This window comes from Fringilla coelebs (assembly GCF_963513975.1).
Source record: "Fringilla coelebs genome assembly, chromosome: 23".
Classification (NCBI taxonomy): Eukaryota; Metazoa; Chordata; class Aves; order Passeriformes; family Fringillidae; genus Fringilla; species Fringilla coelebs.
In genome coordinates, this window is record NC_140049.1 from 1,525,993 (window position 1) to 1,543,782 (window position 17,790).

The 17,790-nt window shown below is 52.7% G+C and overlaps 1 protein-coding gene across 5 annotated transcripts; it reads right to left on the reverse strand.

Annotated features, from left to right (window-relative positions):
• Window positions 1-257: 257 nt before the first annotated feature.
• PPARD (peroxisome proliferator activated receptor delta) lies at window positions 258-17,342 on the reverse strand. 5 transcript variants are annotated; one of them, XM_084220529.1, is made up of 8 exons: window positions 17,316-17,342; window positions 14,797-14,885; window positions 6,012-6,240; window positions 5,165-5,316; window positions 4,330-4,468; window positions 3,570-3,772; window positions 2,786-3,236; window positions 258-2,385 (listed from the first exon to the last, which is right to left on the reverse strand). In XM_084220529.1, the coding sequence occupies exons 3-8, from the start codon at window positions 6,139-6,141 to the stop codon at window positions 2,138-2,140; spliced, it is 1,323 nt and encodes a 440-aa protein (XP_084076655.1). In that variant the 5' UTR covers window positions 6,142-6,240; window positions 14,797-14,885; window positions 17,316-17,342; the 3' UTR covers window positions 258-2,137. The 5 variants fall into 5 exon arrangements, with proteins under 5 accessions (XP_084076655.1, XP_084076651.1, XP_084076652.1 ...); XM_084220525.1 differs by having other exon boundaries at window positions 2,786-3,239; XM_084220526.1 differs by lacking the exon at window positions 17,316-17,342 and adding an exon at window positions 16,584-16,646 and having other exon boundaries at window positions 2,786-3,239.
• Between the last annotated feature and the right edge of the window lie 448 nt (window positions 17,343-17,790).

Genomic DNA, 17,790 nt, shown 5'->3' on the forward strand with positions numbered 1-17,790 from the left:
TTTCCAGATCCACGCTCAGCACTTAAGGCAAGAAACCTCCAGCTGAGGCTGGGATCCTGCTCAGGAGTGGCTCTTTCTACTGCTTCAGGTTTGTAGACAAGAAAACCACAGCAGATACGAGATCGGGAATTACAGAGCCCCAGGAATCACAGCAAATCCCTGGAAATCACAGCAAATCCCATTGCTCTCCTCTCTCACAGACAGCTGCCCCCAGGTGCTGAGAGAAAGCCCACAAAGACAGGCTGGATGCTAAAAGGTTCTTAAATATTTAGTACAGATTTATTTAAAGTCAAGTCAGTTTGTGGACACTATTTATATTATTAAAAACACTTGGAGGTTTGTATTTCTAGCAAAAATATACATTTCAGTTTGAGGGTTGTTATACTGTCGAGGAAGGAAGAGCAAAAAGTTTCCCAGGTGATGGGCACGAGTCCTGCATTGCCACCGAGGTGGGGACACCACCGGGATTTTGGGAAGGACAAATCCCCGGGCTCCAACCAGCACATGCATGTCTCCAGTGCCTTCCCCCAGAGGGCTTCAAAGTGCTTCAGAAACGGTAAGTCCCAACACCCCTGCGAGGTAGGGAGGGGAGGGCTGGGCAGGGAAACTGAGGCACGGCAAACTGAGGAGTGTGGCAGCAGGGGGAGGTTTGGGACCGGCCAGCCCTGTGATGGGGAGGGAAAGCCCAGTGCTCTTCCCCTTTGGGTTTTAAAGGAATTATTGCACCAGGGAAATCTGCTACCCTGAAGAGGAGGAAAGTAAAATAAAACCGAATAATTTGCTCCCACAACCCCTCCTAGGGAATATCAGTATTTTAATAAGGCTGCTCAGGACACAGGGGACTAGGAGCTGCAGACAGGGAAGTGTCACTTCTTAGGTGAGACACCATTATCCTGAAAAGGAAACTGGGCCCTTTCCAGGTCCATCCTCCCCCTGCCCAAAGCCCAAGGGACACAGCCCCCACACCAGGGGCCTGGCCTGACCCAGGCAGCACTGTGGTGTTTCACTACAGCTGTGAGAAGTTGTGAGGTAAAGTCCCAGAATGGTGCTGGGATCAGGCAGACCTCCAAGCCTGGAGCTGCTCCCACTCCTGGGAACAGTGGCAGAGGTGGACTGGCAGCTTCCCTGACACAGCCACGCTCACTGGGAAGCTGCAGCTCATTGTGAGCATCCCAACCGCCCCCCTCCCTGTTTATAAATCCTTGGCATTTACAGCTGCAAAGCTCTCTGCAACCAATGCACTAACAGATCCTCGTGCTCCTGCTCTGAGCAGGCAGCATGTGACAATCCAGGTCCCTTTCACAGAGGGGAAACTGAGGCAGGACACCAAACCCTGACCAGCTCAAGGCCTCTGACCCTCCACACACCTTTTTTGTAACTCACATCTGTGCAGAGCAGCCTGTGGAAGCCACAGATTCTGTGCCTCTGCTCTGAAGGTGAATTTTAAGGAGTCAAATCCTTTCCCTCCTACTGAGGTGCCAAGGGACAGGTTCCCTATGGAACGAGGGTGCCAGGAGCAAAGGCTCCCACCCAGCACCCAGGAAGGCAGAGTTCACACAGTCCCACTGGGAGACAGGAACACAATGCAGAGCACAGGGGGGGCTGCAGATGAGAGTTTCCCCTGGGACAGCCCTACCCGTGTTCAAATACTCCAGAGCTTTTCTTTGGGAAAAGAGAAACATCCTTTCATCACACTGTCCCAGACTTCATGGCTCAGGACCACGTCCTTGGAGTGCAAACGAACAAGAGAATACAGACACACTGTAAGTGCTGCTGTCAGCCCTGCTGGCCCCTGCACCCCTCGGCCCTCCTAAGGACCAGGGCTCCCCACCCTGGGGACCCGAGGTGCCACAGTGACCTCGCTGCCTGAGCCATGTAAACTGGGCAGCCAGAGCTGGGCCACAGGAAGGGGAACAGCAGCTTTGCAGATTTGTTAGTGTGTGTTAACGGAAGCCCTGGCCAAGCAGGAGGCACCTGCAAATCCTGACGGCATCTTGCCCTATGTACCGTACGTCAGGGTCACATAGAAAAGAGTTTCCAGTAGGAGAAATGGAAGACACTGGGAAGGGTTTTCTTTGTTTCTGTACAAAGAGTCTTGATGGGAATCCATGGCTTCATTCTCATAAATAACAGGTCCTTAGTACATGTCCTTGTAGATCTCCTGCAGAAGTGGGTGCAGAGATGTCTCTGTCTCTGTCTTCTTGATCTTCTGCACCAGCTGGGCGTGCTCTGTCACGAGCTGTCGCAGGTCAGCCATCTTCTGCAGCAGCTTGGGGAAGAGGTACTGGGCATCTGGGTGGTTGGACTGCAGGTGGAACTCCAGTGCTCGCAGGATGTTGTCTTGGATCTCCTCCACCTGCTTCACGTTCATCAGGCCAGGGCGGTCTGTGGAGAGGAAGCATGGGAGCTGCAGGGTCATGGTGCAGCCCTCCAAAGTATACTCTGCTCCTGAGGAAAGGGAGCCAGGGACTGTAACCCACCCACCATGACTTCAACCTCATCAGCTAGAAAGGAGAGCAGTGTGCCCTTGGACAACGTATCCCACAGCAGCACATGAGAAGGAGATGCCACTTCTACATTCCTTGCTGTTGGTCCAAGCTTGCCAGGCATCACCTTCACAGAGAAGTTTTGGTTTTGGAAGTGTTCAGTTCTTCTCTCATGCCCCTGAGACATCCCTGGCTGACCTCAAGCCCAGCTGCAGCTCAGCTCCCCTAGCCCCCTCTGAACCACCTCTAAGCAAGGAGGATTCTTCCTGACCCTGGCACGGCCGAGGGCACCCGCTCACCTCCACACAGGATGATGGCAGCCACAAACAGGGACAGGTCACTGTCATCCAGCTCCAGCGCGTTGAACTTCACAGCAAACTCAAACTTGGGCTCCATGATCTCATTGAAGGGCTTGCGCAGGCTGCGCAGGAACTCGCGGGTCACAAAGCCGTTGCCGTTGGCCACCAGCAGCCCATCCTTGTTCATGATGGAGGCCAGCATGGCAAAGATGGCCTCGTGCACCCCGTACTTGAGCAGAGTCACTTGGTCGTTCAGGTAGAGGCCGACGAAGCTGGGGATGCTCTTGGCAAACTCGGTGAGCTCCCGCACGGTCTCCACCGTGGTGCACTGGCAGCGGTAGAAAACGTGCACCCCGATCTCCTTGTAGGGGGGGATGCCATTCACCAGCTGCTTCCACACCAGCCCCTTCTCTGCCTGCCACAAGGTGTCCATGTCATGGATCACAAAAGGCTGCTTGAACAAGAAGCAAGTTAGGAGTCTGCTGCGGGGACTCGAGGTGCCAGCTCTGCTCGGGACAGTCATGTACGTCTGCCTGTCCCTGTGCTGTGCCCTGCCTCTGGGGCTGACAGTGCCCAGGTAATCTGCACCCACCCACCACAGCACAAGTGTGCGGAGCAATGGGATTTTTCCCAGCAAGGGGCAGGACACGCAGAGCCCACCTGGCTGCAGGTGAGAATGGTGCATGTGGAACAGCTACGGCAGCAGGGAGACGTGCAGCATCTCCCAGAGAACAGTCCCCTGTGCTGGCCATGGCCAACCCCACCTGCCTGGGAGGGAACTTACCGGGGTGCTGCTGGCCTTGCCGGTCAGGATACCTCTTGCCTTCTTTTTGGTCATGTTGAAATTCTTCAGGTAGGCGTTGTAGATGTGCTTGGAGAAAGCTTTCAGGTCAGCCACCTGTGGGTTCTGGCAGCTGATCTCGCTCGCTGTCAGCCCTGCCACCAGCTTCCTTTTCTCTGCCTCTGGCATGCGCCCGAAGCGGATTGCTGGGGGGCAAAACTGGGGGTCAGGACAGCAGGGGGACCCCAGGAGATGCATCCAGAGAGGCAGCAGGTTGTTCTGCCACTGCAGACAGACAGGTCTGCTGGAGAACACCTGCAGCTACACAACACAATGCTTCTCCAGGCTGCAGTTCCTCCAGCACTAACACCTTCATGAAACAGACTTCTATCCCATTCCTCTGGCTCTTGCTCAAACCCTGCTTCCCACATAAACACCTTTGCTTGTCTGGGTCTGAGATTCTTACACCTGAAGTGTAAAAGTCGCAGCAGAGAAGAACAATTTGTGTGTCCAGTTCCCTCAGGGCCAGTCCGTAAGAGACAGCCACATGCCAGCAGCTGCACTGCAGGGTGGGAATGCACAGCCCCTTCTCATACAAAAAAAGGGGAAGAGGAGTCAAATGCTTGAAGCACTGGATTTGAGTGATCCCCTAGCAAGAAGAGCCATGGGCTAAAGCACAGCAAGCCATGGGCACCCTTCACAGGAGGGCAGCTGGCCCTGTGTCACCCAGCTGGCCAGGCCTGTCGGCAGCACTGACACTCACCATTGTGTGACATGCCCAGCGAGAGGCATTTCTGGAAGCGGCAGTACTGGCACTTGTTTCTGTTCTTCTTCTGAATCTTGCAGCTCCTCTCACACTTCTCATACTCCAGCTTCATGCGGATCGTCCGGCGGAAGAAACCCTGCAGGCAGGGAGCAGGGGGACATGGAGCAGCAGCGCCTATGGTTTGGGGCCAGGCTGGTTTGTTATCCCCAGGAGCTTCAGGGAGGTTCAGGAGGGGGTGCCCTGGGTCTCTCTGATGCAAGCAGAGTCTCTATCCCAAGGAAAAGTCATGTGGTGGCAAAATGGAGCTGCAGAAGAAGAGGTGTGGGGGCACCCCATGCCTGGGGCTGTGACTGTGCCAGCAGCCCACAGAGAGGGATGGAGGAACAAGCCACGGGCCAACCCCAGCCTGTAGGAATGTCTGGCAGGATCTGGGCTGCTAACGCAACCCTGCTGGATCTGCTGCAGGGAAAGAATTCCAGAGGAACATCCAAGCTGCAGCCAGTGATCCCAAGGAGATAAATACACAGCTCACTGCTGATCTGCAGCACACAAACTATTTTTAAAATCAAACTCAGGGTTCCTATGGGGACAGATGGATTTGCCTTACACAACAAAGCATGACAAGGCAAGGTTTGGGCCATACAGGTCTCAGCCCTCTTCCCAGGGCAGCATTTGCTGCCTGCCTATACGTGCCCCATTCTAGACAGGCTGAGTTTTTTACAATCAAACCCGAATCCCTGTTTTGCTGCAAATCTTGTGTGAGGAGGCAGCCCAGTCACTGGGATCTAACCCCTGCTTGGTGCTGCTGGACCCAGCTGTCCCTGGGACTCACCTTGCAGCCCTCACAGGCGTGCACGCCGTAGTGGAAGCCCGAGGCTTTGTCCCCACAGACCCTGCACTCCACGTTCAGCGCTCCCAGCGCCGCCTCCTCGCAGCCCATCTGCAGCTGGTCTGACAGCGAGGGAGAGGAGCTCTGTGACAGGTCTGCAAACACACAGAAGAACACGTCTTTCCATGTCACAGCCACAGGCCAAGCTCCTGGCATGGCCAGCTCCTCCAGCTGTGGGGCTGAGGAGCGATTTCCGGCCCTCTCCTGCCTGCCCCTGGTATCACATCTGGAATCTGGCACTGGCTGCAGGCAAATGCCATGAACAGAGCCAAGAATGCCCCAGCAGCTCAGACTCCACATCAATGCTCCTTTTTTCCCTCTGGCATTCATGTCCTGGCAATGAAACCCCAACCAGCAGATTTTATAATCCCTTGTTGTCCAGCTGCTGGCACAGGATATCCCAGCTGGAACATCAAGGGCTCTGGAGGAGCCTCTTCTGCATCCACAAATCTTCTCTCCCACCTCCTGCAATCACTTTGCTCTGAGGAACTCAAGAAGTGTCCAAGGAAGCATTTTCAAGCACCCTGGAAGGCCCCTTGCTCTGAAGCACAATGTTACCTGCCTGTCCTTTTAATTTCCACTCCAAAACCCATTGCCAATGGATGTGCAGTGACCACAGAGGAAGAAATAAGCCTCTCCATAACATGGAGCATTATTTCACAAATAAATGTGAAATGTGGAGCTGAACTCCATTCAGGGACAGATCCTCTGCCCTTGCAGCTGAGCATGCTGCCTGGGGGCTGTGGGTACCTGGATGCTCCACAGGATGAACTCCTGTAGTTCCACTCACCTGTGTAGCTGCTTGAAGGAAGCGAGCTGTCTGGTCCTCCAGTTGCATCTGAGGCTCCACTTGCCACCATCACTGCCTCTTCCTCTTCCTCTTCCTTGACCTCAGGTACTTCCTCCTGTAGTTGTTCCATAATTGATCACCCCTCAGTGCCAAGACTGCAATCCCTGTCATAGCTCTGGCATCATCCGCGTCTATCCAAGATGGACCCCACCAGGCTGTTCCTGCTAGCCTGCAGGACATGGAGAGAGGCCACTGAGTGCCTGCACAGAGCAGCTCAGCAGCAGGGCAGTGTCACCAACCACACCAGTCCTGCTCTGTGCCTGCTCCTCGGCCAGTGAGACATGCAGAACAGGGCCCCTTTAAAGACCCCTCTACACTGTGGAATAAATATTCTGTAGGACTCAAGGAAGCAAAAGCTCACAGAATTGTTTTTAAAGCCCAGCAGACCACAAACCAGCCCAGATGCCACCCAGAGACCAGGGGTCCCCAGCTTACAAGTCCCGTAGCAGAAATGCTGCACCAGACAACGTCCCCCTGAGCCGCCAGTGACCCAGGATGTGATGGTACCAGCCAGGGCCATGATCTGATAGAACCAACACCTCCAGAGGGATCAAAGTAGGGCTGGCTCCAACCCCTGCTCCTGCCAAGCCATGGCAGAGCCTGGATTGGGAGCAGCAGCTGATCAGGGCACACTGTGCCCATGGCTGGAAGATACAGGGGGAGCCGGGCTCAGTGCAGAAGCAGGCAGTGGCTAAAAGTCCCTGGCCCATGCAAGTCATCTGCAAGACTGATGGCTTCCTGTCAGCCCTGCACTCGCACTCCTTCCCGTCAAAGTGCTGCCAGTTGCAGCCTTTGTGTTTGTTTTCACTTGGCTCCTCTGCCAAGAGCAGGGTTGAACGTGTTGCTGTTGCTCTGCGCAGCTGCCGGGCCGCGCTCAGCCACGGGGTCCAGCAGTGCAATCCCAACAGCCACACAATCCAACCAGTGTCCTAATCCCGGGTTTCCTGTGGGAGGAACGGCCCCATCCTCCCCCACACACTTCCTCTCCTTGTTTGCCTCACTGCATCCCAAAGAGCCCACAAAAAATCTCCAGCAGTCCAAACAATGTAGCACCAGTACCGTGACTATGGCAGAGCAATTCCCACCTCCCTCCCAACCATGCTTGATTCCTAAACTGACTTGATCTTGATTCCTAAACTGGATCCTCCTTGAATAATTAACATCTCAAGCACATCTTATGTAAAGTTCCATCCACTTCCTTAAGAGAGTTATTTTTAAGTGGAGAAATACAGGAAAGCCACTGAAATCCACCTTCAACCAAGAGAGCCTCAATTTGCAGACCCAAATTAAACTAATGCAGGATATTGCAGAGGCCTTGTATAAGGGCAACCCCGAGCTCTGGGATGGTCTGCGCCCCATGCCCAAGCCCACAGCACAACTCAGGGCTTGCTGGCAAAGGGCAGCAGTGACCCAGGACTCTCTGGATTTGTTTGCCCTCCCACAGCAGACCCTCACACCTGGCACTTCGAACTTGAGCTGCAGCCAGCTCCTTGGATTGCTGGAAAGACATCAAGGTCAGAGCTCCCTGAAAGAGCAAGAAGCAGCTCAGGGAGAGATCAAAACCTGCAGGTGGGAGGGTGAACACAAACATGTCACAAAGCCAGAACACAAGTCACCCCTGGAGCTGGTGCTGTACCAGAGCTTGGGTCTCCTGCAGCTGAGGGGGCTTTATTTTTTCACGCCACACTGGGAATTCAGACTGCAGGACAGGTGGCTTTGTTTCCAGGTGAGGTACACTAGTGGCAACAGTGAGCACACTGCCCTGTGCTCCTTGGCAGCAGGGGCAGGCAGGGGGCTGCTCCCTTCCCGTGCCTCCACACAAGCACTGAGGGACTATTGAAGGGCTGTGTTATCCTTGGCCTCTGCTCACACATCCCACGCAGTGGGACATGGCAGACAGGCAGGAAAACTTATTCATTGGAGATGGAGGGTAATGAACTTCACTGTTTTCAGGGTTATATATAAATGATCACACCAACATCAGGAAAACACTTTTGCCTGGAAGAGCAGTTAGTGGGGGAAGCTTGTGGCAGGAGAAGCTTGTCTACAGTGGAAAATCCATCCTGCAGCAGCTTAATGAGCAGCTCATTAGATTCCCCTCGTCCCTGGCATCCAGCACAAGCCCCTTGCTTTAAACCCACTGCAGACAGAGCTCTCTGCTTTGCCCCAGATGTCTGCACAAGCATCTCATGACTTCTGTGCCCTTGCCTCAATGCCTGTTCCAAGGAGCTTTGGTAACCCTGGCTGAGCCAGCAGTTTCCTCTGCAGCTGGTGCAGGGAGGGTTTGTTTGCCGGCTCTGGGCTTGGGCTGATGCCTGCTGGCTGCAAACAGCTTGGGCAACAGGTTTGTCTTTCCTAGAAGCTGGCATCTATGCCAAGCTAAATCATCAGTGGGAACAGGGAGAGAGACGTGGCACAACCAGGAGAGGAAAAAAACATGAAAAAAAGTTAAAAGGAGATAAAATCTTCAGTGTGGATTCCCTGCAAGAAGGTAGTACTTCTCCAGAGCTGACCAAGATCCAAGCCTCCAGATCATCAACCAGCAGCTTGCTGCTAGTGCCCCTGTGGCCTGGCAGCTCCCCTGGCAGCCAATCCTGCTGATTAGCAGACAGACCCTGAAGCCAAGCTCAGAGTTTCCATGCAAAGCACCGAAGAAAGGTCCAAACCTCCCAAGAGTCAAGTCACAGAGTTGATCTGCTCAAAGCAGTTGTTCAATACAACTGTACTATAAAAGAGGTCATAAAGAATGGTAAAAGGAAACCAATATATCATGGGAGTACTCCTTGCTTGTGATTATTCCTCTGGACAAGAAAGTTCACCAAATTCACAGCCAAAAGAAACAGAAGGGTGAGTTGAGAAATCAGCACTGTGATGTGCAGCACATTTTGAATCCACAGTCAAAAACTGACCTGAATCCATAAAGTAGATGTGATTGCTGCTGGTTGACCACCTTTTGCAGACTTCCTCAGGTTGTGTCACTGCTTCCAAGATCTGCTGATCAAGTACCAGTTTCTGTTCCTCCTCCTACACGTCAGCTACTACTAATAAAAGCCAAATAAGAGCTAAGCAGATGCTGCAATACAGGAAAGGTAACTGAGAGTACAAAACAGGCGAGAGGAACACTGAAAACATGTTTATGTTTGCTCCTGGAAGATCAGCATACCCCCATAATAGCCAATGAGATTTCAGCAGCACTTAGGAGCTGAGTGTTTCCTTCCTTACTCAAAGTCTTGGCCTCAAGGCAGGCAACACACAAAAATAAACTACTACAGCTAGCAAGGAAGAGCCCTCCCACACAGCACTGACCAGGATGGACATTCTGAGACAGATTTTTCCCCTTGAAGCATCTGCTGAGATGCTGTATCATGCCTCAGAGCCCAGTCCTGTGATTCTCTCTCCAAGGCTGCTCAGTGTGGACCCCCCGTGCCTCCTCAGGAGTGAGCTGGGCTCATTAAGCAGAGGGGTGCTGCCAGAGCTGCCATGACCATTAGCTGCTGCTAATTACTCCAGGACTTGTGACACAGGGAGCAGGAGATTCCCTCAGCTGCCTTGAGCAGCCAGGCTTGCCAAAATGAATCACACATCTATTGCATTTTAACTCACCCACTTCCTGGGCACTGAGGGGGGAAATAACCCCAGCTCATTAAAAAGGTTACGAAACTTGCTGGATTCTTCTCTTTTTGTACCATGATTGATGCTGTCCCCAAAACCAGGTCATGACATTTTGCTCCAAAAGGAACTTGCTGCTGGCTTTGTTCAGACTCTAAGAGATATTGCAGACACAGAAAAAACAGGAGACTTTGGGCACTGAACTCTCCGCCATGCACAAAGCGGGGTCTGCCAGGCTGCTCTTCTCCAGGAGTCGCAGCCATCCCTGGCTCCAGCACCAAGCATGCATGAGACGTGCTCCAGAATCTTGAGATGGCAGATATGGGAAGACAGAGGAATCATCCCTCAACAGCTTCCCAGCAGAGGAACTCCCTGCCCTCATCAGGCTCTGTGGCTGACAGGCAGCAGCAGGGCAGGCAGGGAGGAGCTGCACAGTTCTTAGCTCTTAATTGAGGTGTTGCTCCATGATCTTCAGCAAATCTGGTCAAGTCCCCAACTTCCACTTCCTTGATCGTTAAAAAAAAAAAAAAAACCAACCAAAACCCACCACAAAGAAACAAACCCAGGATTTAAAACAGTGCTTCATTCCTGATCATTCCCTGGCTGCATTAGCTCATGGAGACAGCATGTTTTGGAAGCACGGAGCAATAAATCAGTGCCAGGTGTCATTGTTTATTCCTATATTACAGATTTTGACTCCTGTTTGCAGTCACACTTGCAGGTTTGGCCTGCCCAGCCCCAGGTCGGCTCCCTGCACTGCTTGTGACCATCTTCTCCTGTTGTACATTCCTTTACAAGGCATTTCCAGGATGACTTTCAGGAAGTAAACTGGCACATCTCATTCTGCCAACTGCTGACTGGTATTTGTGTTTAGTGGTCAACTCAGGACAGCCCAAAGTATCTATGGCCAGGAGGGGCACGTGGGTCTGACCCATTGGAACAAGGACAGCAGCCAGGAAACAAGCAGGTACTGGAAAGGTGACACCACTGAGACTTCTCAGTGCTTGAAATGGCACAGAAGTGCTGCTATTTGAGAAGATCATTAAGTCTGGCAAGGAGAGAGGATCGTCCCCCCACAGCCCAGAGCACAGCAGAGGTGGCTGTGAAACTGTGGCAAAGCTTTGGGATCACACTGCAAACCTGGCACTTGCACACCAGAGAAGCTGTGTGGGATATATTCCCCTTTCCTTTAGCATCCAAAGGTGAGGAGGTTGGAGGCTCAGAATTGAATGAACCACTGTAAGATGACGTGTTCCCAAGCTGCTGAAGTCCTCTTGGCTGTACTCCAAGGCAGTCAGTTTGCTTAGGGACCCCTTGTCCTCCCCAACCTGAGCAGGACATGTGGAAGGATCTGGTTTCAGGAACATCAGTAATTATAGAACAGGGCTGGTGAGAGAGAAGCTCACAGGAACAGCAACACCACTTTCCAAGGCAAACAGTGGGCACAGGGTGCTGCAGACTCACAGCAGCACTGAAATGGAACTCCAGGAAAGTGGCGAGTGGCACAAGCTGTGGCTGTGAACAGGAGCACTGCTGGTGGTCAGTAAGGCCAAGTTTGGCAGTGCTGCACACACCAGCACCCAGCTTAGATTTCCCCAAAGCCTTAGGGTCACTGGGACACCAGCAAGTGCCGCCTGTGCTTTGGAAGGGGCAATCAGCTCCCCAGAAAAGCAACTGGTGCAGAAAAGCAGCAGTGGGCTGATGAGTCACTTAGGATCACACACATGCATGCAGCCTTCTGTCTGGAGCCAAACATCCAGCAGGCCCCTAGGTTTTAGTGCTACGTTTCCAGTGCTCCCAGATGCAGTAAAATGCCCACAAAACCAACAGCAAGCCTCCTCCTCTTTGCAGCAACAGATTTTAGACCCCGCAGATTAACCAGGAAAAAAATAAATCCATCAGCCTGTAAGTTTTGTTATGTTTACACTTGGACTCCCAGAGAAGTGCTACTTGGGTTTGTAGACTTTAGCAAAATATCCTGGGCACCAGCCACGCCGCTGTGATCCCAGGACGCAGCTGACAGAGAGCAATTGTGCCCAGGCATAAGTTGTGATGATTCAGCAGGGCCAGGAACATGCGCAGCGAGAGGGATGGAGCAGATTGCTGTGTCTGCTGCTGCTCCCCTTCAGCCACAGAGCAGGAAAACAGAGGGGTCCCAGTCTGACTGCACACATCCCCAGAAGAAAACCTCCAGAGAACACCAGAATCGCTTTTCCACACAAACTAGTACAACACCCTCTCAGGGAACGAGATGGGAATGCTGTTTCCTTGCTATTTTTGGCCACATTCACATAGCAATAGCTGCCTGGACAACAGAGATTCCCCTGCCTTTTCAGCAGGGAAAGGAGCAGCCACCGTGTCAGTGTGATCCTGCCAAGACTCACAGTGTGCTCTGACCATTTGGATTTCTGCCTCGGCTCCCAGAAAACAAAATGCTTGAGCAAAGCATTCGCACCTTTCATAACATCCTCGTGCCTTTGGCACCGTCTTGGGGGTACAGGGTGAGCCACAGAGCTCACAGCCAGCCAGCAGCTACTGCTTCCTGACACAGCCAGCTGCTGGCAGCTCAGCAGGCTCCTCAAGTTCATGCTCACCAACAACCCTTTCCAGAGATCCCCCATGTCCCTAAGTTCCACAACACAAGTTCTACCCCATGGACGTGAGAAACCACGGATATTTTCAGAGATGTGGGTCTCTGACCATCAGCCCTCATGGGGTTAACAACTTTCAAGAGCCAACATCTCTAGCAGAACCCATATAAACAAATTAAAGGTGAAAAGCTGATTTGCACATTTTCAGAAATATCCCAGATGGCAATATGATGAAATCAAAGAGTTCCACTGAAAAACACTTGTAACAAGTCAGGCAGGACAGGGATTTGAGCTTAGGTTCCCATCAACAAGATGACTGCACAAAGCATTGCTTATTTTGAAGCCATCTCACACAACCCCTGCCAGGAAAGGCCTGACAAAGCCTGTCCTAATGAGATAGGCATGTGTTTCGCAGTAAAGTCTGTCTTAACAGCCCATCAAAGAAATGCTTCCCTATCTGCTCATCTGCCCTTTCAAATCACCAAAACCATTCCCTGTCTCCAGCCCACATATCTGTTAAGGGTTGAACATGCATGTTCTGGTTTTTGCTATTGCAAGTTCTAGTTCCCAGACCAGGGCAAATGAGGAAATGCAGCCTGATGGCAACAGCTTGGATACCATGGGGGTTACCAGGCTGTGGCTATGCCCCAGCCCCAGAGGTGGGTTCTGGCTCGACCCAGCACCAGAACAAACACTTGTGTTTCTGGCTTGTGCTTTCATCCTGACACTTCCTCCTCCATGGTCAGGATTCCCCTGCAAACCACAGACTCCCCAAAAGTCAAAATTTCGAGCAGAGCCTGTCTGTGAGGTCCCCAGGAAAGCACCCCAACATACACATGCATTTCAGAGCCCTTTGCAAAGCCAAATAGACCTGACCAAAACGATCCCAGATGTTCACAAGCTCTTGGCTAAGCCTTGAAGAACACAGACATTTTCCAGACACTACAACTGAAACAGTGAATATTAAAGCATTTCAAAAGTCATAATGAAACTAAGATACATCTTGAGTCAGTTCTGCTCCAAACCCTTCCTGCAGTCAAGCAGGGCTCCAGTGAACGTCATCCCAAAACATATATTTTGGGGAAGATGCGCTTCACAATCTCCTTGACCAAAAGGATTCATACTGGCATCAATCATTCCACTCTAAACCCTGCTTTGGGAAAGCAATTTCCCAGGCATTCTGCCAAGGCAAGCACACTTCAGAGTAATTAACAAAAAAAAATAAAACTAGTTCTAGAGAAAAATCTTACTTGTCCTCACTGTGGAAATAATTTCTGCTTGTCCAGACTTTCCCCAAGTCTCCAAAATTACTGCAGCAGTGCATCCCTGAACAGAGACTTCTGGAAAAAGTCTCTGCAGCACCTGATGAGAAGCAGCAATGCAGCCCGACGAATCTGTGGTTATCAGATTGTTCCTGCCCTAAGCAAAAGAGTCAGTACAAACCACAAAACCCCTGACATCTAAAATGTCATTGTCAGGGCAAGCCAGGCTGGGCTCTGACAGCAAATAACCTTTCAGGCATAAGCACTGTAACATCATCTCACCCAATTAAAACATCATTTGTATGTCAGGTTCTGTTGTTCAGAGGAGCCCAAGAGTCTCTTGTTGTGCCAATCCTTCAGTCTCCAAGAACATTTGCAGATTTCCAGTCCATAATTCAATAGCCACAGACAAAATATTTCCCAAAGGGCAAGAAGATGTACTGTACAAAAATACATATTTTTCAAAAGGCTTCACGCAAGAAAGACAGAGCCCATCAACACCAGAAAGCAATTCTGTACAACAATGCTCTTCTGATCAGCAAAGCCTCATGGGGCTCATTATAAAATCCTCTCCACACGCTGTGAAGATCCTTGGAAGTCTGTGTCTTGAATACCAGAACAGAGATGGCGTAACCATTACGCCAATCTGACACAGAACCCACAACAGCTCAACACCTCAGAGCCGTGTTGAGGCAAACGCACAGCCACAGCCACATGCAGACAGCCACAGCACCGCTGATTCCAGGAATCACTTCAGAGGTCTGAGGGCAGGACAGTGCCTGCCCATGGCCCTGCTGACCACTTCCAAAGCCCTGTCCTGCCTCTGCCACGACCTGCTCAGCTTTGTCCCACACTGACAGCACCAGCACCGGGTCATGTGTGGGACTGTTGGGTGATTGGTGACCCACGTGCAGCCCCGGATCTCATGTGCCCTCCCTCATCTACAACAGCCAACTTCCATCATAAACATCAGTGAAATAATGAAATGGTATGTCACTATGCTTTGACAGCAAGAGCCAGATGAAGAGAACAGGATTAGACCATGGTCCTCACAGTGTTTTCCTAAAGTAATCCATAAGATCACATTCAGAAATCAAACAAAAATAAGGCATGGAGTTTAAATTTAAAATAAAATTTAAGAAAGTTTAAGCTCATGGACAAAGGCAAACTTGCTGGAAGCAAGCTGCTCTTCCCTACCCCAAGTTTTTAGAGACACTGCTAAGTGCCTGGGTGGGAGGCCTGCATGCAAAGGGGAAGGGTTACCTCTGCGGAGCAGCTGTCCCTGTCCGCCTGCCGCCGACAGCCACCGCTCGGTCACCATGTCAGCAGGGACAGCCAGGACCTGGAGCAATCTGCAGAGGACACACAGCAAGTTGCCACGGCTGTGCTGAAGGCCAGATATTTATGCTGCTGGGAGTGCTGGGCTGGGTCCAGCAGCAGCTCTGAAATTTAAACACACACTGCCTCTTTTGCACGCTGAAACCCTGGGCCAGGGTGACTCCAGGGGGCCGCTGCCACAGGCAGCATCTGTCCCAAGATCAGGGGTAGAGCAAACCCTGGGGTGTCCCAGCAGAGACAGCCCCATCCCCTCACCATGGATGTCACCTTTGCCTCAAGTCACCTGCAGCCAGAGGCTGATGACCCTGAGCTCTTATGACAATGCACAAAGTTGATGCTAGGAAAAGGTCCATAGTGGCCACAAGGCTGCTTGTTACTCAGCTTGCTTCATCCACCTTCAAGAGGCTGCCAGAAAGTTCCTGCAACTTTAATGAACTTCCTCTTGGGTGGCTGAAACTTAAGGATTCAACAGAGTTCATTCACTCTTCTTGGTTTTCCTGATAACTTTGCCTTGTACGAATTTCAGACTCAAAAGAGAAGGAAGAGACTAATGCTGGAAAAAAATTGCTTATGAGGCTTTGAACTAGAGGACTTAGAGGAAGTATGTCCTATTTTTAGACAGTTATGCAGACTAACTGGACTAAAACATTAAACAAAGATGCTGTGAACATGATGCTATTTGCACCCACATACCCTCCTTGACATTACCCAGGCTTAGCTGCTCCTCCCACTCCAATGAAAAGCCCCATTTTGTATTGCTGCCCTCGACATGGGACAACCTGTGAGGCAGCTGAGCAACAAACCAGCAACAAACCAGCATCACCAGCCCCTACCAGGCCAGGCAGCTGGGCAGCAACCTGCGAGTGCTGTGCTGAGAGTGAGCCCCCAGTGCAGCTCATCCTTCCAGGTCTGACATGGCAGTGGCAGCTGCAGCTGCCCAGGAGAGATGGAAAAAGAACATGAACCCCCTGCCTCAAAAGCTGAGCGTGGCCTGAGTGTGGAGGGTGTTCCCTACAGGATCAAGGCACATCCAGAGGAGGGCACAAGTGTCAGATCCAAAAATACGTCCCAAGTCCCTTGCACTGGAGCATCGATCACATCAGGATTTCCCAATCAGTGATGTCAAAGCCACATCCTCTTGAAGGCAGTGATTGCCCTTGATTCGAGGTAGGGGCTGAGGACAGCCCAGAGCTCTGCCAAGTGTGGATCCAGCACCAGCCTCTGCCTCAGTGGGGCCGCAGAACTGCCCTCAGGAGCTTCACTTTCACAGCAGAGCAGGTTTCTCAGCCCTTCTCCCCCAGTATGGAAGACAGTTATCCTAAACAATCCTGACAAAGTTTCTCATTAATCTCTCTGACAAATAACAACACTAAAGTCATTCCAGCCCCACTGGCACATCAGGAGGTGGCTTTCTCCACCTCCACCAGCAATAAAGCTCATCCCGATTCAGTAACACAGCATTAGCCTTGAATCTGTCAAAGAGGGCTGAATCACATGCAGGGAGTGCACAAATCACACCCTGAGCTCTCTCTCATTGCAGACCAGAGTGCTCTGCTGCTGCTGCCGCCAGAGATCTGAGAATTAAAACTAAATGCCTGGCTCACCTTGTCCCATTCACTGCTAAATGCCAGGACACACCCATCACACCACACACCAGGCAACACTTGCACCAGCTCAGCAGGGCATGGAGGGAACCTGCCAGCACATCCCACCTGGATGCTTCCTCTGCTGTCCCTGGCTGACACATGGCAAGTCATCAGGAAAACTCCCACCTCAGCCTGGAGCATGTTTGTACAGAAGAGGATTCTCTGCTGAAGGCAATGAGGGATTTGCATGGAGAGGGCAGGAGGAGAGGAAAGGAGCAGAAACAAGAAATGGGACACGGGCTGCCTCAACTCACAGGTCACTGTTTTAGAGACCAACACTGCAACCAGCTCTGGGACTCTGATTCATGGGGCAGCCACTGCTCAGACCCCTCTACAGCATTGTCCAGACCCTACAGCACATCTGATTCCTTCCCACATGTCCTTCATCTGGGGTCCCAGGGCACAGAGGGGAGTGGAATGGGCAGAAATGAGGGATGAGAAAGGACTCTCAGATCCTCCCTCCTGGAGCAGCCCCTCACCAGATGCTCTGCTCACGGTCCACCCTGACCCTCTTGCTTCTCCTCCTTCCAGCCCCAGACTCCTGCAGTGCCTGGCACCCTCCACCACCCCACCCTGGCACAGCAGGCAGGCACAGTCCCCCTAAGCCTCCTCCCGTGCGGGCCATGTACCGTCCTCAGTCTCGCCTGATTTCCCAGGAACTACAGCCTAAAGTCACCGATGTCCCTCACGCCGCAGCTCTCCACACCCACGTCCCCTTTGCACCGAGCCCTGTCCCTCACACCCGCAGCCCCAACCCTGTCACCCCCTCACACTCCCGCTCCCCCCGGCCCCACTCACCTCGCGCGCGGCCCCGCTCGCGCAGCCGCCCCCCCTCCCCTCCCCGTCACCCCCGGCCCCGCGCGTCACCGCGCACGCCCTGACGCCACCGCACCCCGCGCGCGCGCCCAATCGCCGCCGCCGCCGGGGGGCCTCGCGCCCGCGTCACCACGGCAACGGCCCCGCCCCCTCCGCGCCGCACCGCCCCCTGCCGGGAGCCGCCCGCACTGCGTCCCGCGGCGGGAGCGGGGCCTCATGGGAAGTGTAGGCGCTGCCTGTTGCGTACTCTAGGGGCGGGGCGTTCGGGGGGCGGGGCTTCTGAGGGCTATCCAATATGGCGGCGGCGCCGGGGGAGGGCAGTTGGCTCTGTGCCCAAGTACCCCAAACATTACAAGTGACCCCCTTCGCCCCCAGCAATTCGCACGGCGGCCCCCTCGCGCCTCGATGGAAGGCAATAACAGCCTCGAGGCAGAGCTGGGAAGGGCTCACTGTGCCC

Excerpts from the sequence above, each read along its gene's own strand:
- PPARD (XM_084220525.1), bottom strand. The coding sequence starts at position 6,141 with ATGGAACAACTACAGGAGGAAGTACCTGAGGTCAAGGAAGAGGAAGAG. Across the intron at positions 4,469-5,164 it reads ACGCCTGTGAGGGCTGCAAG|GGTTTCTTCCGCCGGACGAT; the intron begins GTGAGTCCCAGG and ends CCCTGCCTGCAG. Across the intron at positions 2,386-2,785 it reads TGCCATCATCCTGTGTGGAG|ACCGCCCTGGCCTGATGAAC; the intron begins GTGAGCGGGTGC and ends TCCTCTCCACAG.